Source organism: Epinephelus moara, chromosome 23 (assembly GCF_006386435.1).
Source record: "Epinephelus moara isolate mb chromosome 23, YSFRI_EMoa_1.0, whole genome shotgun sequence".
NCBI lineage: Eukaryota > Metazoa > Chordata > Actinopteri > Perciformes > Serranidae > Epinephelus > Epinephelus moara.
In genome coordinates this window covers 28,494,210-28,514,983 of record NC_065528.1, presented here as the reverse complement: position 1 = coordinate 28,514,983, position 20,774 = coordinate 28,494,210, and the positions used below count along the sequence as shown (strand labels likewise).

The following is a 20,774-nucleotide window of genomic DNA, read 5'->3' as shown; positions in this document are numbered from 1 at the left end:
AATCAATGGACTCACTGATATCAGTTGTCATCCCTTTTCATCACAACAGAGGTGAAGTCGGCATGTTGATCTCTAACAGTTCACACACACACACAAAGTCCTTCAGAAGACTACAACCCTCTGAACTGAGGAGTTGCTGAGGAAATGCCAAATGTTATATTGTGCATTATGTATGATGGGACAGAGACAAGGTTGAGACACACATTTTTCAGCCTGCTGTATAATATCCAGGCCTCTCATTAAACAACATACTGTACCGGCTCAAGTCTAAAACAATATGAAATCCTAGAAATGGGAGGTTGTATCATATTCAAGGATTTGCTTGATCACAACATCAAATATTCTTTTTAAACACAGAGTACTGGCTCCGACAGAGAGTGTTGCATTGTGGGTTGTCTGTAGCCTTAATGTGGTTAGTTTAATTAGTTTCTTTAAAGCCTGTTCATTCATGTGCTCAAACAAAGTGTACCAAAGAAGAAAATGAGCCATTCAACCGGGGTAAAACATGAAGGTTTGAAAACGCCCTTATTAGTCAGCCCTGTGGTGTTGATAAAGAGTTTAAGTTGGTATTAGGTGCATAGGTGTTTTAATGTTTTTAAATGACGTACTATAATTATTGGTTGTTTATTATAACCTTTACCACCTCAATATACTTTGTCTACTTTTAGGCCAACAACAAATACATTAATAAAGACAGGGTTTCCACCACACATTCATTTGTGGCGGCCCGCCACGATTAAAACATCTGCTGCCACAGTTTGATTTTCTATTTTTGGAGTTGGGCTGCTAATTAGGTGTTGGAATATATATACTGTTCAATTATTCACTGCTCCACAGTCTCGAAGCGCAGATCATACTCTGAGCCCAGACGTAAAGTGAAAGTGAAAACTTAACCATTGTGCTGAGTCTTAAAGTTAGGCTAGACAAAAAACCACATTGCAAATGAAAATGACATAAATGTATACTGTGAATAATCAACATATTTAGTAACAAGAAAAAAGGTTTGATGCCAAATAAATAGAAAGGAAACAACAGTGAAATAAAATAAAAATTGTTATATATTGTGAGAAACCTGCACATAAAGTGGCAGGAACTGAAAAATATAAGATATGTATGACAGTCCTTGTCGTACATACCTTATATTTTCAGTTCCTGCCACTGGTGTTTTTTTTGTCTACAAGGGTTACACCAATATGTCACATGACCCTCACATGAGCTCTTATATTGCACACCTACTTCCAGTGCATTTTACACCCTGATGAAGACTCTCTCGTTGAAACACGTTGGTTTATCCATATATTAATAAAGATTTTTAACAACAGTCATTGTGCCTTGGATGCATTTTTGGACCATCTGCTTGTACTATGGACTTTTACAATGACTGAGCTGGACAGTCGATGTTTTTTATCTTTAAATGCAAAACATTTTCTTGGATTTTTTTCCCCGTTCATATATGACAAACTGAATATCTATGGGTTTCGGAGAGTTGCGTGAATATAACAAGCAATTCCAATACATCAACTTAGAACGAAACTTTGAACGTATACAAACATTAAAACTATTTTCTGACATTTTATAGACAAAACAATGAATTAAGAAGATAACTGGCAGATTGATTGATCATGAAAACGAATTGTTTTCAATTCAACCAGTTAAAAAAAAAGGTGGAGGTGTTACAGTGGAAACCAAACTTCAGTCAACAGATCCTACTCTAAGTACTTCCTCCACCTCCTCCCATGCAGACTTTCCAGTCTACTGTCTGGAAAAAATGCTTGAGGAGAATGACTAATGCTATATCCCTCCACAACAACTGCCACTCAGGTGCCCTTGGGCAAGGCTCTTCATCCTGCACCAACATAGCTGCTCAGCAGTAAACTATGTTTGCACTGGGCAGCTCCCCGGGTGCTGGAAAGATGCTCAGTAGACACTTTTGTCAGCATCCCTCGATTGTTGTCAAATAAAGGTTAACAACTGAGGACGGGATGATCTGCCTCCAGTCCCTGAGCAGCTCATAAAGGTGTCATGTGGTGAAAAATGTCTCCATGTGTTATTTTGTGTGCCTCTGTGTGCCGATGCTTCACAGACAGCAGGACTGTGTACCACAGAGACATGGTTGACTGTAAGTGGGTGTCAGCTGGCAAAAAATCCAATCTCTCTAAGGGTTGTGATGGCTCTTTTAACAATTATATTCAAATTTAGCCACATTGAAGGAGAAAATTGGGGTTTTTTAAGCAATTTTATGGGACCTTCAAGGCATGGCAATTTCCATTTAGACCTCCTCCTCTTTGGAAAGCTGTCGTGTAACTATCAGCTTGAAAGTATGTTCTGTACAGGGCTCTCTGTACTGTACGTGAGCCTTCTGCAACTGGGTCAGAGAAGAATGGGAAAAAAAACACCTGCATTTTCTGTCATAACATGTCATGTTATTCAACCTTTGGGGAGGAAACAGACAGTAGTGACCAAAGCATGTCACCATAGCATTTGTGGCATTCAACAGCAACATAAGGAGCTCTGTGATACAACAGAAACTTGAACCCACACCTTGGGAAAACAGAAACCTCCCCTGGCGTCTCATTATTTCCATATCAACTTCATATAACTGCGTATGATAACGGAGAAAATATTTGAATCTTCCTCTGAAATCAATGCAACACCTGCTCACAGACTGGAACAACCTGCTCCACCACTTGGATTTGCCTGAGGGTGCTTACTTTGCAAACAGGCTACGTGATATGTAGACACTAAAAAAACAAAACAAGTCTACAACATAAAAGCCACCTTAGCACAGTGTCAAAAACATTACAAGTGCACCTGCTGGTCAGCAGATTATCTGTAAAACAATCTGTTCATCTCCACCAAACTCCATTATAAAATCTGTCAATTTAACGATGCCTCACACATAGATGCATATACACAGAGTGATATTAAATATACCATAAAATCAGGGAAATGCAGTGAAAGGAGTGACAGATCTGAGCCGAAATGTACAACAGCTCCTAAGGATTCATGTGGAGTGTCAAGATGTTGTGCTGTAGCCGACATGCACATTTCCAGGCAAGCGAAGAAGAATTCAAGACTTTTAAAATGACATGTTGGTGTAGGCGCAGAAGAGGAAGACGTGTAGGGACTAGTCGGTGTGAGCGGTGTCAGCTGTTATTAGAGAGTCCACTATGGAAAAAAAAAGATGAAGAGGAGGATTTCCAACTCCTCTAATGACGGAAACTCAACGGTTGGTTTGTTAAAAGACGAACAGCCATTAGAGTAACTTGTCAACTCTTTGTGTGTTTGTCAAACTGAACACTTTCCACCTAATTAACACCACGTTTACCTCCTATCGACGTGGCCACCATGACACAAGGTAATGTATGGGATACTTCAACATGGAGAAGTCGCTTGTTTTCCCTACTAACTTCATTCGTCATGTTTTATAAGTCAAGCTAGTTAGCTAACACGAGCTAACTTCGTCACAGTAGTAAACGTATATTTACCATGTTACCGCCGCTGGTGTGAATGTATGCCTACTCCTGGTAAACTTTTCTCCACAGCAGCAAGACAAGCTCCGGACATAATCTCGGGACTCAGCCTGGTTTGTTGTCCTCAAGTGTAAAGTTGAACGCTGTCCGTTAACGTCGGTGCCACACATGCCATCACGGCTCCCTCACGCCGCCACAGCTGCTGGAAAAACCGAGCGACGGCGACGGTGTGATTCGTCTTTCAGCCAGCCCGCCGCGGTAATCCGTCTGAACCCAGCGAGCCAGACGAGCACAATGTGCGAGTACGCCCCGCCCACCGTGTTACACACAGGGAGGGGCTGCGGGGGATATCGAATACACCCACATTAATTAATTCATACCCAGAGAAGGCAGAGCTCCAAATTAAAGCTGCTGTTTTGCCAAAATATCCACCACGTTTCTGTACTATGGAAGACAAAGTATACACAAAGACAAGCACTTAATGGTGGAAGAAGAACTAGATTGTGAAATCATTCATTTACAAGTAAAAGTTCAGACTTATAAGCAAATTGAATAATTCATAGCCAGAGGAGGCAGAGCTCCAAATTAAAGTCGCTGTTTTGCCAAAATATACACCATGTTTCTGTCAGCCATTGTTCTATAAATTTTTCATAAAATAAATGAATGAACTTTTCAGGCTACTGTCCGGTTCTGCCTTCCACCTGTTGCTGCTTGTTCTCGCGATATTTCAGCCGCGCTTTGGAAAGCAGAGCTAGATGGTAAACAAACATGGCAGCACACCGGTAAGGTAAGACAACATGTTTACATGTCGTTTTCTATATGTTCTCTGACATTTATCCTAATGATATGAGGCGGTCTTTGTGGAGAAAAAGCTTGTTTAGTGGACTAACTTTGCACTTGAAGGTTGCCCGTTCACTTACGTTTTAACAGGTCTGATGCTACTATGCGCCCTGGCTGTATCTAGGCTAATGGCTAACATGCTAACTATTATTTTTATGTCACTAGTCACTTGAAACAAATTTAGGACGATAGGAGACAGGTTGAAATAAACCGAAATTTCCCTTTAATGGTGGAATAAGAATTAAGATAGTAAAAGCATTCCTTTACAAGTAAAAGTTCAGAAGTATTATGAATAATGATAATAAAATGAATAATTCATAACTAAAGGCAGAGCTCCAAATTAAAGTTGCTGTTTTGCCCAAATATTTTGTACAATAGAAGACAAAGCGTACACCATAATAAGCCCTCGGTGATGGAAATTAGTATTTAGATTGTAAAATCCTTCATTTACAAGTAAAAGTTCAGAGATATTACACGCAAAATGAATAATTCATACCCAGAGAAGGAAGAGCTCCAAATTAAAGTTGTTGTTTTACTCAAATACACACCAGTTTTTTGTACTAAAAACGTCAAAGTATACACAAAGAGAAGCACACAGTGGTGGAGGAAGTATTCAGATGATAGAATTTGTCCTTTACAAGTAAAAGTTCAGAAGTATTAAAAGCAAAATGAATAATTCATAACCAGAGAAGGCAGAGCACCAAATTAAATTCAATATTTTACTCAAATATACACCAAGTTTTTTACTATAGAAGACAAAGTGTACATTAAGATAAGCTCTCAGTGATGGAAGAAGTAATTCGATTATAAAATTGTTCCTTTACAAGTAAAGGTTCAGCAGTATTATGAGCAAAATGAATAATTCATAACTAAAGAAGGCAGAGCTCCAAATTAAAGTCAAGATTTTACTCAAACCTTAACAAAGCTTCTTTACTGTGGAGGTGAAAGTATACATAAAGAGAAGCACTCAGTGGTGGAAGAGGTATTTAGATTGTGAAATCATTCATTTACGAGTAAAAGTTCAGAAGTATTATGAGCAAAATGAATAATTCATAACAAGAGCTCCAAGTTAAAGTCGCTGTTTTGCCCAAATATACATCAAGTTTTTGTATTTTAGAAGTCAAACTGTACAACAAAACGATTATTATTATTATTATTAAGATTATAAAATTATGCCTTGCAAGTAAAAGTTCAGAAGAATTATAAGCAAAATGAATGATTCATAACTAGAGAAGGCAGAGCTCCAAGTTCATTCATTCATTCATCTTCTAACCGCTTCATCCTCTTGAGGGTTGCGGGGGGGCTGGAGCCTATCCCAGCTGACATCGGGCGAGAGGCAGGGTACACCCTGGACAGGTCACCAGACTATCACAGGGCTGACACATAGAGACAGACAACCATTCACACTCACATTCACACCTACGGACAATTTAGAGTTATCAATTAACCTAGTCCCCAGTCTGCATGTTTTTGGACTGTGGGAGGAAGCCGGAGTGCCCGGAGAGAACCCAGGAGAACATGCAAACTCCGCACAGAAGGGCTCCCACACCCGGGATCGAACCGGGAACCCTCTTGCTGTGAGGCGACAGTGCTAACCACCACACCACCATGCCGCCCTGAGCTCCAAGTTAAAGTCATATTTTTTTTTTTGTCAATTAGTCAATTTTAGTCAGATATACACCAAGTTTTTGTACTATGGAAGACAAATGCTGTGTCTCAAATCACATACTTCCATTAGTACGCTTCCATGTAGTATACTATGTGCACTATGTACTTATTGGCGTAGTGTGCGAATTTCAACAGGGTAGTGTTGTCTCAAACCAAACACGGCCGTTGTGCACTCACCGGAAATGACGACCGCAAATTAGCTAGTTAGCAATCTAGCATTAGCATTTGCGTTATCGTTTGTGGTACCAAATCATCACAGACTGCTAAATTAACCCAATAAACATACTGCTAGCTTATACCCGACAACAGTATAGTGGTGCTTAGTGCAAAAAACACATGTATTTGTAAAATGCAGCGACGTTCACAGTCGCACAGCCCTCGGCCGCCAGTTTTCGTGCCTGTAGATTTGGTTGTTCAGTTACAGCTGAAAAAAGACAACAAAAATAAACAAGTTTGCCGGTTTCAAATATCTCCGCAATTCAAACCAATTATCCGAAAGTACAATATTTTCTTTGCTTTAAAATGTAGTGATGTGTAAGAATGAAATGGAGAAAAAGGAAAAATTCACGTACTTCATAGGTAAATGTAATTGTCACATTCCACCAGTGTTATGTGAACTTCATGCGTCAGGTGGTCCTTAATCAAAATGATCATCAGCTCCTGCTCTGCTACGTTTTCATCCCCAGTAATCCTCAACTTTCTTGATCTTTTACAGGCAGACTTTTTAAACGACCCATGTTTATAGCTGATTAAAACACACAGTCACCTTCATAATAAGATAAATGAAATAGCTAAACATGACACTGACCATATCTCAAGTGAAAGGAAAGTTGAATTACACCACAAAGGTCTGGGGAATGAGTCATGAATGATTTATGGGCAGAGCAAATCTACTCCGGCCCTGCTGACAAAAAAAACAATTAGTATGGTTAGTGACCCGGTCATGTGATATGGGCCTCCTGATAGTTTACTGTCCAGACTCACATTAAGTATTCATTCACACAATATACTCTTGCACCTGCTGTTTCAGAACACACTCGCATACTGACAGGTGTTTTTATTCCCGTCTTACCCTCCTGTCATTCTTTCTCACTTCTCTCGTGTGCACATCGACCCGAAGCCCACTTTACGAGCACGGCGAGTGAGTCAGCCGTCTTTTAATCATTCGTGACAAGTGTGTGTGCTGACAGCTTGGACACTCTGAGGTCGGGTGATTCAGTCTGCAGGGCAGAGAACAGCACCTGGCACCGAGTCTGTCTGCAGGGCAAGAGCTCTGCGATTGAAAGTTGAATGTGATCCAGGCTGATTCAATCATATCATTTCCGTGAGAGCGTGTGTGCGTATCTAGAAAGATCATTGCACAGCTCTGGGATGGATCCGCAACTATTCTTTCGGCCGGGATCAATCCCAATAACCTAATACACTTCCAGTCCATTTCCCCTGGGTATTGATTTGTTATATCCATGCTTACGCGTGTGTGAAAGAGAGGTAGCAGACAGAGAGTTAAATGTGACATTTAATTAGGCCCAGATTGGTGCTCTCTTTGTATGTTGGCATTGATTGGATTCAGAGAGGGCACAGGCTGCGGGCTTACAGCAAACAACTTTAGCCTTATGTAAATGCCATTAGGAGCAGGTCTCTAATGGGCACTGCAGCACTGTGTGACACTTGTAAGGCTTTAAAACAGCAGCAAAAGAGCATTTAAAGACTCCCTGTCTTCTTCGATTCATAGCAAGAAAATCGAAGAATTCTGACAGCGTTTAGCGCACACACACACACACACACACACACACACACACACACACACACTCTCTGACATGCATGCGGTAGGGATGCTTCATCTAAATGTCACCACATTTGACTTTTAATAAGAGCAATAGAGTTCAGATTACAATTATGTGTCAAACAGAGACATGCAGCACAGCAGTTGTAATCGCAGAATTCATGGTTACAGGATGATGTCAACTCCATGTGTGCGTCAGGGTCTGTGTATACATAGACTTAACTGTTAATCACAAGATGTTATTGTTCCCTTTCCCCACCAGCCATGTTTGTTCTTTATGAACTTCCTGCAGCCCTTCCTGTCTCCATCTCAGCTGTGACATCACTCTGACCTCCGTAACACCAGAGACTTCCAGAACACTGACACTGGTCGGGAGCGTTTAGGTGGGGCTCTGGATTGTTTAGTGGAAGAAGAGGATCGGGACGTTCTGGTGATTGTGGAATGTTTAGATGAGGGAATCAGAATGTTCCCGTGGGATTTGGGAATGTTGGAGCATTCTCTAGGGGTTCTGTAATGTTTGACTTCGGGGTGGTTCAGGATGTTCTGGTGGGATTTGAGAATGTGTGTGGGGGGTGTCAGATTATTCTGTAGGGATTGTGGAATGTTTAGGTTCAGGGGTCAGAGCTGGAATGTACATGGGGATCAGATAATTCAGTTGGGATTGTTCATTGCTTTGGTTTTATGGCCCGCAACTGCACTGTCTTGATTCGCTCTAGCCTTTCTCATCAGCAGCAGGCAGCTGTTTTTAGTTAAAGAGCTCTAATTAACCAACTGCGCACTACCTGCCCAGCACCACACAACAGATAGATACAGAAACCTCGTTTACATGCACATATATTCAGGTTTTTGCTTTTTAATTCCAAAAAAGACCATATTCCTGATAAGATGTTTACATGGCTAATGACATCAAGTATTCCACTAATATTCCTGATCACATGCAGCCATGCATACTCTGATCAATGCTCCCTAACAGGCCAATCAAGATGTCAAAATATGGAAAGTGGAACAGCTGGAGCTGCTTTACGTCTTGCATCAAAATAGGATTACTTAATAAAGTTTTCCTACCAGTGGCGGACCTGTTATGAGTTAATAATCCTTTACATTATCAGAAATTAATTTCACACACATTGCTTGCTACTTAATTCTACCGCAATTATACCGACCATGCTGGCTGGCAAAACAGAGAAAGCACACAATGCTATTCTACAACCAACCTTATTATGGCCCTAATAAAGAAGTAAAGCTGACCTATATAACTTAACTTCTAAGTGAATTATACAAATAATCTAAAGCACACATTACCATGTATTTGGTACGGCCGTACCCACGTGACAAGTGGAGGTTACAGCTATCGGCCACTATCGGAGCCCCGTTCCGCCATTAACAATAGTTCATATTAAGTGGATAATCAGCCAAACCAATGAATTTCGTCAACCTCTAGTTTAAAGTCAGTGTGTTTTTGCTTCCAACCAGAAATGTGGGCTTTTCTTTTGAGCATCCCACACCCTTGCAAACTGTTGGCTATTCGGTTTGTGTCTAACACAACAGGCTGTGTGTTGCATATTGTAATAATACCCCCCATTTGAGATGCATATTCTGCATGAGAAAAGCTCCTAAAAGCGGAATAATTCCGGCATATCTCACGTCTTAATTGGAAAATTTTACATTTGGTAAAAGGCTTAATTCAGAATATCCAGAGAGAATATGCAGTTTACATGAGCCGTATCAGATCCAGAATATTGTCATATTCTGAATAACAGTGGAATATTAGTGTGCATATAAGCTGATCAGTGACTGGCTGGTGAACTAGGGCCTGTCCCAATACCCACACTTCCCTTAGAAATACCCACTTGCACTTGGTTGTGCACGTTCACGTTGAGGCTAGAGGTGTCCCAAAACAGAATGGAGGTAGTGGAAATGGTTTCCAACACTTAAACCCGCCCTAGATCCCAAAGGAGCCCCGACCCACGCTTTCAATGAAGTGGATGATGAAATTTCCCAGAACACCTAGCCAAGTCAGCAACTTCGGCAAATTTTGGAAAACAATTTGTTACTGTACGATCAGAATGTAGACTATACAAACAACAGATGGTTGGACTAGCGTAAACTCATCAGCAACTCGGTTGAACACAGCGTCAAAATATTTAAACAAATCGACTTACCTGAACAAAATCAATCAGAACTAGAAGACGTCGTAGGCGCCTCCTGTTTTCAACATTTTTTCTCCGTTGATTCATCAGACAGAGAAGAATAAACATAGCACACGCCACAACACTAGTGCTGGAGCTGGCATTTTAAAACTTGAATGACTACCGGTCTCCTGCATCACTACTAAGCGTGACGTATGCTTGCACGTCGGCCACACCGATTTGCATGAAGTGGTGTCCCATTTCATAGGGAAAGATCTCTGCCCTAATATTTCTCACTTCCCTCATCAAGGGTTATCTCGCAAACGAGGGCACTCAATACCAAGTGGAAGATCTAAGGGGTAGAAACGGGATCCATCTGAAAGTGGTGGAGACCAAAACAGAGATAAAAATTGATAACAACTGATAAAACATAGACCATAAACATTAAAATGAACCAAAAAGAATGCAGCTTTAAAATAATGTCACACAACTAATTTCATTATACTCCTCCACCATTGTAAATGACTTCAGTGCAGCTGCAGGACCCAAAAAGACAGAGACACCTGTATGATGAAATGCAGTGCAATGCAATAACCTTGCATTTCTTAAGAGGTTCTCCTTTTGTTGAGACTTCTACGTCAGCTGTTTGACTGTTGGCTCAGTTCTATGTTACATACTGAGGCTATACTTGTTTTGGTGTCGACGTGATTTCATCCCTACTGGTTAGATTTTGCCACTTGGCCAGATCCTGGGTGTTACTGAAATGATGCAAGGGCAGCCCTTGTGTTGTATCTTGACGGGGTCGGAAGTTAGGTTTAGGCAACAAAACTACTTGGTTATGGTTAGGAAAAGATCACAGCAAGGCAGCAGTGTGTCACTAAAAAGACACCTTATTTTGAGTGGCACAAACACTGCAACCAATGTTGTTGTTTATTGGTCACGATCACAAGTCTCCTGGGTAGAAGTCTGGTGTGTTTAAGACTTATTAACACATGCGCAGGATATATGCCAGTAAAACTGACGTCAATGCTAATATCACGTCCCGTACCTCAGTGACAGTAAACTGACCTCATCTAATATGTGTGAAAAACGAAACCGACAGATGGAAAGAGAAAGTGAGACAAGAAACTGAGAGCTAATTGACAGCAGTCCGGTTATTGTTGTGTGTCTCTGAGTCAAACAGGAAGGGAAACTCTCCAGAGCAGACTGTGTGTTCAGATGTGTCTCTGTGAAAAGAAGCGTCTCTCTGCTTCCTCATTTCTTTTGTTGCCTGTAAGATAGCACGGCCACTCAGACAGTCGGAGACAGACAGCGGTGCACACTCAGGTTTTATGGATGTAATACTGACTGTCAAATCTACGGACGTTATGAAGATGAGATATCACTGAGAGGAGACCATGTTTAATTAATCCTGCATTCATTTGTATCCATTACATAGACAGGCGATGTATGTGTATGGCAAGTAAATGATAACATATAACCTTCGGAGTGCTGGGGAAATGAAGAGAGAATTATATTAAGATCTTGAATATTTCACTGTTAGGACTCCCGCCCAATGTCTGGCTGATATCACTGTCGCAGAGCTCGTCTGATGTGTTTATAATTCTGCTATTGTCAGTTGGGAATATGTCGACATCCAGATGAGCGCAGAGGTGAAAAGCTGTGACCCACTGCTGTGTGTGCATCACTTGGCAAAACTCATCTTTCATCCCATAGCGCCACGCAGGGCGAAGACAGAATCAATTGAACAGGGAGACGCTCGCACACACACACACACGCACGCACATCCTTTGGGCTCAGTAATTGGAGCAATGAGGTTATGGTGTATTTTTGGATTACATAACCACACAGACAGAGGCCCCGTCCAAAAAACAATCCCTTCTTTCGTCACACCAACTCTTCCTCGATGTGTGCAACCTGTCCTCACGTCACACTCTCTTTTTATTAAAGCTCTCAAACTCCCGCTCGCTTCTTTTATTATGTCAATGCTCTAGTGCCAGCAATTACATCTCCCTTTCACGATGTGTCTCCTTCCCTCACCTCACAGCTTTCATCTCTCCTTCAATCTCCCCTTCCTTTCTTTCACTTATTGCTTGTACCTTTAGAAGCTTATGACACTGCAGGTTGCTTCAATCCAACAAAGCCACTCTGACACACTGAAATTATGTAATCCCTCTGGATGTGTCTCTGCCAAAAATGATGGATTTGTCAGCAAGGCCAGTTTCAACTACATAAACGTTCTTTTCACCTTGTGTTATTGATGCCGATAAGCCCCATTAGGCTCAGTAGTGGACGAGTAATGATGCTCACTCGCACACAAACATGTTACAGAGACGGGGGGGAGAGGGATTGCTGATGCTGTTGCTCCGTTTGGCAATGGGGACAGTGACTAATCAGCCCCAGCATCCATATATCACCAGGCAGAAGTCGTCAGCAGAGAGGACTCAGTCTGACACACTCCAGCAGCAGGGTCAGACATGATACCAAGCCTGCATGAAATGTAGACTGAGTTGCACTAACTAGTTATAAACCCATTGCTAAGTTTGTTAAATGAATAGGCTGCTTCATCCTCCAAATGATCATTTGTACATCATTACTCACCCTTTGTTAAATTGAATTTGTGGAGAAAATGTTTTTCTTGCATGTCGTCGGTGGAGAAGGGATCCAAAAATGGAGGAATTTCTTGATGAATTGAAGTCATGGGCGACTGCGTTTAACAACTGCAGAGCTAAATTAAAACATCTGTTTACAAACTCTCACACAACTCCATCAGTATAATCCAAGTCTCATTTACCCAGTCGTATGCTCAGTACTTTCAAAACACATCCCCTTTCACTAATTTAAAACTGAAATGAAAGTAAAACTTATCTATGTTCTCTTCAAAGACAGGCACAATTGACAAAAACAGTAATTTTACCTCACTGTACACAGGAGCTGCTGGAGGTAAAATTACTGTTTTTGTCAATGGAGTCTGGCTTTAAAGAGAGCATAGATAACTTTTACTTTGTGTTCAGTTCTCCGTAAGAAAGGGCTGTCTGTTTGGGAAGTACTGAGCAAACAACTGGATAAATGAGACTTGGGTTATACTGCTTGAGTTTTATGAGAGTTTGTAATTGGCTGTTTTGATATAGTTTTGCTATTGTTAAATGCGGTCGTCTATGACTTCAGTTCATCAAGAATTTTTCTCCATTTTCGAGTTATTTGTTCAGAAATCACAAATCAGAAATACTTTATTGATCCCAAGGGCGAAATTGGGACATGTTACGGTTACTCTTACACTGTATACAAGCATAGAGAAATCATCTGGACAAATGGAAATAAGAAGCATACACAAATATGCACAGTGCTACCATATATAACACAATATATGCATATAAATAAAAAACACGAAAGTAAAGATATGTTTTAGGAGAAATATGCACAAATATGTGCATCGTACTACAAGTGTGCTAAGTATAAATGCAGAAGTACAATAGTAAGAGTACTGTACAGTTGAAGTATTGCACAATGTATTGCACAGTTGAATTATTATTGCACAACAATGTAGAGGACATCAGGTCAGTGTTGCATATTGTACAGATTTGGAGTTTAAACAGAGTATTGCACAGTTGAAACTATAAATAATAAATTAATAATGGGTTATAGCTGTTGCTGACATGTAAAATAAGTCCAAATGCTTGAGTGTATGGTTCAGAGGAGGCATGCAAGGAAAATTAAGTTTTATTGACAGATTTAATGTAACACAGTGTAATTGATACACAAATGGTCATTTGGGGGGTGAAGTATTCTTTTAAGCCAGGTTGCACCATTAAAATCCACACCTGCAATAACTGATTTTTTTGGCCACTTGGGGGCAGTGGAAACAAGCTATAAACACAACATTGGTGTTATTATCATCTTTCAAGTTGAACTTGTTAGCAAACAGTTAGTTATTTACACATCCAGCAGGTACGGAGCAACATTAGTATCAGTGTGGTGTCGTGTTTCTGGCCACCTGATGAATGTAAGCTCTCTTTTAAGCTCTGGTTTTGGTCTCCACCAACTCTTTTTCAGACCCTAAATGCTCCACTTTGTTCACCAGATAGTCGCTATCTTTGTCTGTGTGCTGCTTAGTGCTGAGCTTTAAGTGACAATCCTTTGTGAACATAGGTATGACTTAAGTTGTATAAGGAGAAATATGTGTGTTTCAAAGTCGGTATTCATGTGGTTAAAGGGATAGTGCACCCAAAAATGAAAATTCAGCCATAATCTACTCACCCTCATGCTGAGGAAGGCTGTGGTGAAGTTTTAGAGTGCTCACATCCCTTGCGGGGGGCGGCGGGGGGAGCAGCTAGCACACCTAATGGCTGACAGCGCCGCAGACTAACGTCCAAGAACACAAAATTGAATCCACAAAATATCTCCAACATGCTCATCCGTAGTGATCCAAGTGTCGTGAAGCCCTGACATAAAAAGTTGTTTCGAAAAACGTCATTTGAACTCTGTTTTTAGCCTCACTGTAGCCTGTAGCTCTGACTGCTTCTCTGTGCTCTGCGCTCACGTGTGCGCGCCTGCGCGAGACCAGCGAAAGCATGAGCTTTGCTCACCCGTGTTTACATCACGTGACACGTGCACCGCAGGGGGAGACAACAGTAACCACAGTAGCTAAAAGATAATTTGCACTACGGTCTTTTAGCAAAGGACAGCCCAACATGTCTGAAGACTTTGAAATTGAGGAGGAACAGCATTTCTTTGTTGAGCCGTATTTGTTTGAGCCCGAGTATACGGACGGAACTCAGGCTACTGGACGAAGCAGCCGCCGCAGCTCATGAGCCTAACCCTCAGCCAGCCGCAGAATACCGGAGTCGAGCACTGGAAACCTGGTGGTGTAGTTGTTTCAAATGCAAAGCAATGCCAACGGATGAGGAAAGTCTTTGCTGCTCAGACTGGGAATTGGCGATGCCTGCACTTGAGAATCTGGACATCAGTACTGACGAGACTGCTGCTCTTCAGAGACCGTGCATCACCGATCACCCTGAGCGCGCACACGTGAGCGCGGAGCACAGAGAAGCAGTCAGAGCTACAGGCTACAGTGAGGCTAAAAACAGAGTTCATATGACGTTTTTCGAAACAACTTTTTATGTCGGGGCTTCAGGACACTTGGATCACTACGGATGAGCATGTTGGAGATATTTTGTGGTTTCAATTTTGTGTTCTTGGACATTAGTCTGCGGCGTCGTCTGCCATTAGGTGTGCTAGCCGCTCCACCCGCCGATCTCCGCAAGGGATGTGAGGACTCTAAAACTTCACCAGGGCCTTCCTGAGCATGAGGGTGAGTAGATAATGGCTGAATTTTCATTCTTGGGTGCACTATCCCTTTAAGAACGAGAGGGAAATATTTAAAAGTGATTATGCTAACCTAGCTAACGCTATCAGGTCATTTAGCTAGTGTTAGTGACATTCAAAGTATATTGTTTAATTTAAAATCTTCCAGTTATTAAGCAGCAAGTGTTGGGTGTTGAACATATTACTGCATCACTTCTTTTGCTCCTTACTAGCAAGGTAACATAAGCTTTGTCATTTAGCTTAGTTAGCTAGGTAGCAGTTACACCTGGACATTACTGAGTGCCAATATTGAACACATTCTCACTACGACCTCATCAATTATTGATGTTTGGTCATGGACTTTCCACGTCCACATACGACGTCCAAGGTACCCTGGGTGCGTTGGCTGTTGATGTTCTGGGACGCCGTGTCAAGTTCTGCCTGTTACATGCATTGTCTTCTTTCAAAATACACTTGCGTTTTCACAGGAAGTTCACAGTTTACATACAGTGTCTTTCAAAATAAATACACTACGTCTGTACCCATCCACCATTGCAGGTCCGTTACGTGATGCCACTGGGCCAAAAAATACCCTTTTCCACTTAAATTGGGAAAAGGGTGTCTGTAAATCGGTGGATGCTTTTCTTTGAGCATCACAACCCCAGCAAGATAACTCGCTTCACTATCTGGGTTTGATCTGTTTTTTCCAATAACATTTCCAAGTCTGGGAGCCCAATATACAATCAAATCATTTTTATCTACATTTAAGTCAGCGGGGCGCAAAATCAGAAGTAGCCAGCTTGGCTGTTGGAAGTTAGCCACTCAGCCAGAGAGGTCTCTAGTAACTTTGCCCTTGGGGTCTATGTGGCAGAAGATCTGGGTAATTTTACACCCGGGAAGTCAAACGTTTTGGCTTCATGCACTTTTATAGGAATGAGCAAGGGCCCGCCTCCAACGGGCATCAATGGCTGCAACCCTATTTAATTTAATAATACAATAAATGTCCACTTAGTAAATTAAAGTACTTTTTTTTATAACTAGGTTAAGCCTGAACCTCTCCTCTTTTTGCTATCTCTACCTCAAAAGCAACTCTCCCTTTCAAACAAATGAACAGAAGACGCTTCACTCCTCCTCCTCCTCCTCCTCCTCTTCAAGCTCCTCAAGCTCTTTTCAGTTTTTATAATAGCATTTCTTCAGGGAAGGCTAAGTTTCCCTGCTTTCCAGCCGTACCTTTTGTCCCAGCATAGCAGGGGGACCAAATCAATGGGGCACTTGAATGGGCATGCTGGGAATGAAAAAGGTTGGCGGTTATTAGGGGACTCTGGTGGTAAATTTAAGCTGACTGCAGTTGAAATGATGCTCCGCGGCAGATAGATGCAGCACTGTCAGGCCTAATCACACGGCCACTATTTCACAAACCCTGATGCAGTTTTATTGCATACAGTAGTTCCGCACAGTAAAGCATCTGGGAATAAAACAGATGGTCTGAGACGGAGGATTTTGGAGGCCTAGAGGTGAAAGGACCTCTGGTTATAAATCATCCGTGCTTTCACCTTCCTAAAAAACTTCTGCAGAACAGAAACTAAAACTGTTAGAACCATTTCTTGTAAGCCCTAGTTTCCTATTATTTTTTGAGTCACTCTAATGCGCCACAAAGGTAGGTGCGATGAAGTGACTGTGGAGCGTGGAAGATGCCACAGGGTTACAGTCTATAGATAGATAGATAGATAGACTTTTATCTGCAGCTCGGCTATCAACCAGAACCAAGAGGAGAGGGCACATCAGGCCAGTCTGTGCTGCTCTACACTGGTTTCCTGTTACATTTAGATTTGATTTCAAGGTCCTCCTCCTCCCTTATACAAAAACCTAAATGGGCTGGGACCGAGCTACATCGCTAACTCCCTTGTTAACTATTTTCCTCCAAGAACACTGCTGCTGGTTTATTGGAGGTTTTCAGCAACAGCCAAAAGACAATCAGGGATGCAGACTTTGTCAGTTACGCCCCAGAGCTATGGAACAAACTACCTGTTCACTCTGGACTTTAACTAGCTCTGACTTTCCTGATACAGGTCTGAAACTCTCTCTTGTTTTAATGTGAAGCATATAGTGCCCTTATTGTAAAGCACTTTGTGTTGCATTTCTTGTACAGGATGCTATATAAAAAAGTCTATTGATATTAATATTACCTCAATAAATAAAATATCAAAAATCCAAATAATTCTTGAAAAGGGCCTGTGGACTTTACATTTCCTAAAATCATTGCCCTCACTGGATCCCTGCGTCTGGTCCCAAACAACCAGCATTTCAGGGGTTATTGATTCTACACAGTGATGTGAATTCATGCTGACACTCATTATATTCACAGTTTGTGGCCCTGTCTTATAAAGTAAGTATAATTTTTTTTGCCATTCTTCATTTACCTTCAGTTTCATCAGCAAGCTGCCTTCACCCACAAGCAGCTTCTGGCTGTTTCCTTGTCACTTTGTTCTTGATGCATGAGCAGCCTTGGATTGCATTTGCTTCCAGACACCTCACACTAGTGATCATGCCAATCTCAAATCTTCTGCCTCCCCACTGATTGTATAACACTGTAGTTTGAATACAATGACATTGTGTATACACGAAACTAAAACAGCAGTGCTGCACGTTTTAATAAATGCAGGTACATTTGGCACCAAAAGGCAAAAACAATTCTCTAAGAAGGCGCCCGCACAGAGTTGATGATGCCAACATTGTTTGTAACGCAGCTACAATGCAAGTACACACACGTGACTCCAAAGGTTGAATTCAGATTCTGCACTTGTTTCTCGGAGCTGTACTCGTACTAGGAACTAAAATGTCAGGACATCGGCCGCACAAATATTAACCATTCTGTTCTGTCCGTCACTGAAGTACCTGCAAATCAAGCAACACCAAATACTGTAGCCTGTAGAGTAAATATCCATCTCACTCAAAAGAAGCCCACACAAGAAAACTCCAATCATGCAAATGTAGAGAGCAGGAATAAGTCAATGATTGATGAGAAGATTGGGGGAAAATATATCGCCACCAGAGAGCAAAAGTCACATTGACAAACTACTTATCTTTGATGAACTCTTTGATTGAATCACCAGGTAACATCATCATTTAGGCTAACAAAGATCAAAACCAGGCCTTACATATAAGCCCCTTTTACACTGCCAGATTTTCCGCGAATGTTGGGCCGTTTTGCCGGCAAGCTGCGAGCGTTTATACACACAGAGCCGGATTGGCGAGTTGATCCGAGGTGCCCAATTTTCCACCTCGTAGGGTAGACATATTGGCGGAACATTTTTAGTTTAAAAAGACCGAGGCGCCCTTCTGCAACGGGAGGGCTGTTGATGACTTGTGGGAGGAGCTGTTGATGATGCCGCACGTGCAAGCCACTGGTGGTGGATAAACAAGAAACAGCTGATAGCAGGAATTAGCGAGCAGCTAGTAGCAAGAGGGAAACAAACCTGACAGACACTGTAAAGATGAGCAACTGGGGAGACAAGGAATTGTGCGCCCTCCTTGTCCTCGCAAACGAAGAGGCCATTAATCGTCAGATGACGGAAACGGTGAAGAACGGGCTGATTTACGAGAGAATCGCAGAAGGACTGACCAGCTGCTGCTTCCCTCCCACGTCACTGTTTACGTCACACGCTGAGCTACACGTTTTGTTACTTGCTCACGCCCCCCATTGCCCCGAAAAAGGCACATTCTGTATAAACAAAAGTAGGTAGGCGGCATTTTGCTGCACTCCCCGATTTTGTTTTTATACTGCCAATGCTGAAAAAGACTGATTGGGCTTTCCTGCAAATTTGCACAACTCCTATCTAAAAATGGCTTTAGGTAGCTTTAACATTTACACTTTGTCTGGCCAAATTAGCAGCCAAAAGCAGCTTTTAAGCATTTTTCTGCTGTTTGCTAGCAGACGTAAATGACAAGGAGGCACCAGAGGGTGATAAATTATTTTCCCCTCCAGTGTGGGTGGGACTTGGATGAGCTCTGTCTCTATTGGGTAGGATAGTCTGCACACGGTTCTCAGCATAGGGGTGGCTGAACTGGTAGCTAGCAGCTAACGGTGTTAACTCAATAAACAGCGCTAACCCTGTGGACTCTTGTGCCCAGAGGGTGGGCGCTACGCCTCTGCGACAGCACTGATCCGTTATCAGCTGTAACCACTGTATGAGTGCAGAGCAGAGCAGCGGTGATTAGCTAGCCAGGGGGATACACACACAGAGACCCACATGCACTAACATGCATGTGCAGCCAAACCGTCTACCTCAACAACAAAGAGAGAAGCACTGATTACAACACATGCAGAGGTAGTGTGGCTTCATTCTCTGGTCAGGACGCCGTTACTCCATTATTGCTTTACATAGCAAATAGTGGTTTGCCACTTTAATGATGCTGTGAATGTTGCATACAGGACCTTTAAACACATGATCTTAGAATCAGATATGGGGTATGGGGGAGCACTTCTACTTTGGGTGCTTTAAGTACAAAGTAAAATGACTTTTACTTGTAACAACTGTGACATATTTTAACTTTGCCTTTGTCTCTAACTTTGATGTATTCTAGTGATCCACACACTGCAGCCACACTGTAATGCGAGCTGAAATGACTACCAGAATGTGTGAATGCTTTCATAAAGGACTGCACGGCCTCTCTGAACGAACACAGGCACCAGAGGCCGTTTGAAATAAATATCTAAGGGGTCACACTTTCAAAGTGTACGTAGGGGGAGGAGGAGTGAGGCACCAGCCACGCTTTCATGTGTCATCCCCGCTACACGCCCACGTCACTGCCCACCTCGCACCACCAGCTTGTGACATTTCATTTCCCTTTGTCTTCCTCTGAGTGGTTTGAGACCTCTTTGGAAAATTAATTTATTTTTCTAGAGTAAATGACAGCTGCTGTGATATGTAGGCGTGGAGATAGAGGAGTTAAAGGAGCTGAAAGATGCAGAGGTGTGACATTAAAGCAGGAGGTCAGAGAGAGAGATAAAAGGTCCAAGAGACTGACGTATGACAACATCACCGCCATTAATCTGTCAAGGTATCAAATAACTCAGCGGGCAAAACATTCATCTACTGTCGGCCGACTGATGCCCGCTAAAACTCTCTTTCAGTGCTGAAACAAGTTGATTATTGGATTGTTGATACAAAAGAATATTTACCTTATATTTATTCACTTTCCTGCTAAGAGGTAGATGACCAGTTACAGCCATTAGCCTAGCATAATGGCTAGAAACAGGGAAACAGCTAGCATGTCATTTTTAAGGCTGTTGTCATTCACTGAGAACTGACACACTATAATTGGTATATAACCCACCTAATCATGATGAGCCAGGAGGCTGTGATCACATGACCTACAGTCAGGTCCATAAATATTTGGACAATGATACAGTTGTCATCATTTTGGCTCTGTACACCACCACAATGGGTTTTAAATGAAACAATGAATACCTGCTTAAAGTGCAGACTCTCAGCTTTCATTTCAGGCTTTTTTCAAAAATGTAGTATGAACCGTGTAGGAATTACAACCATTTCTTCACACAGTCCCCCAACTTTA

The 20,774-nt window shown here is 41.9% G+C and overlaps 1 protein-coding gene across 2 annotated transcripts in view; it reads right to left on the bottom strand.

The window, feature by feature from the left end:
- LOC126385231 (transmembrane and coiled-coil domain protein 3-like) overlaps positions 1 to 20,774 on the bottom strand; it is a 63,929-nt gene that overhangs the window by 34,704 nt on the left and 8,451 nt on the right. Inside the window, exon 1 of one of the 2 annotated variants that reach the window (XM_050036840.1) lies at positions 3,489 to 3,752. The exons of the other annotated variant lie outside the window; for it this stretch is intronic. Coding sequence (XP_049892797.1) covers positions 3,489 to 3,491 — 3 coding nt within the window. The 5' untranslated portion in view covers positions 3,492 to 3,752. Of the gene's footprint in view, positions 1 to 3,488; positions 3,753 to 20,774 lie in introns of those variants that run through there. 2 annotated transcript variants of the gene reach the window in all.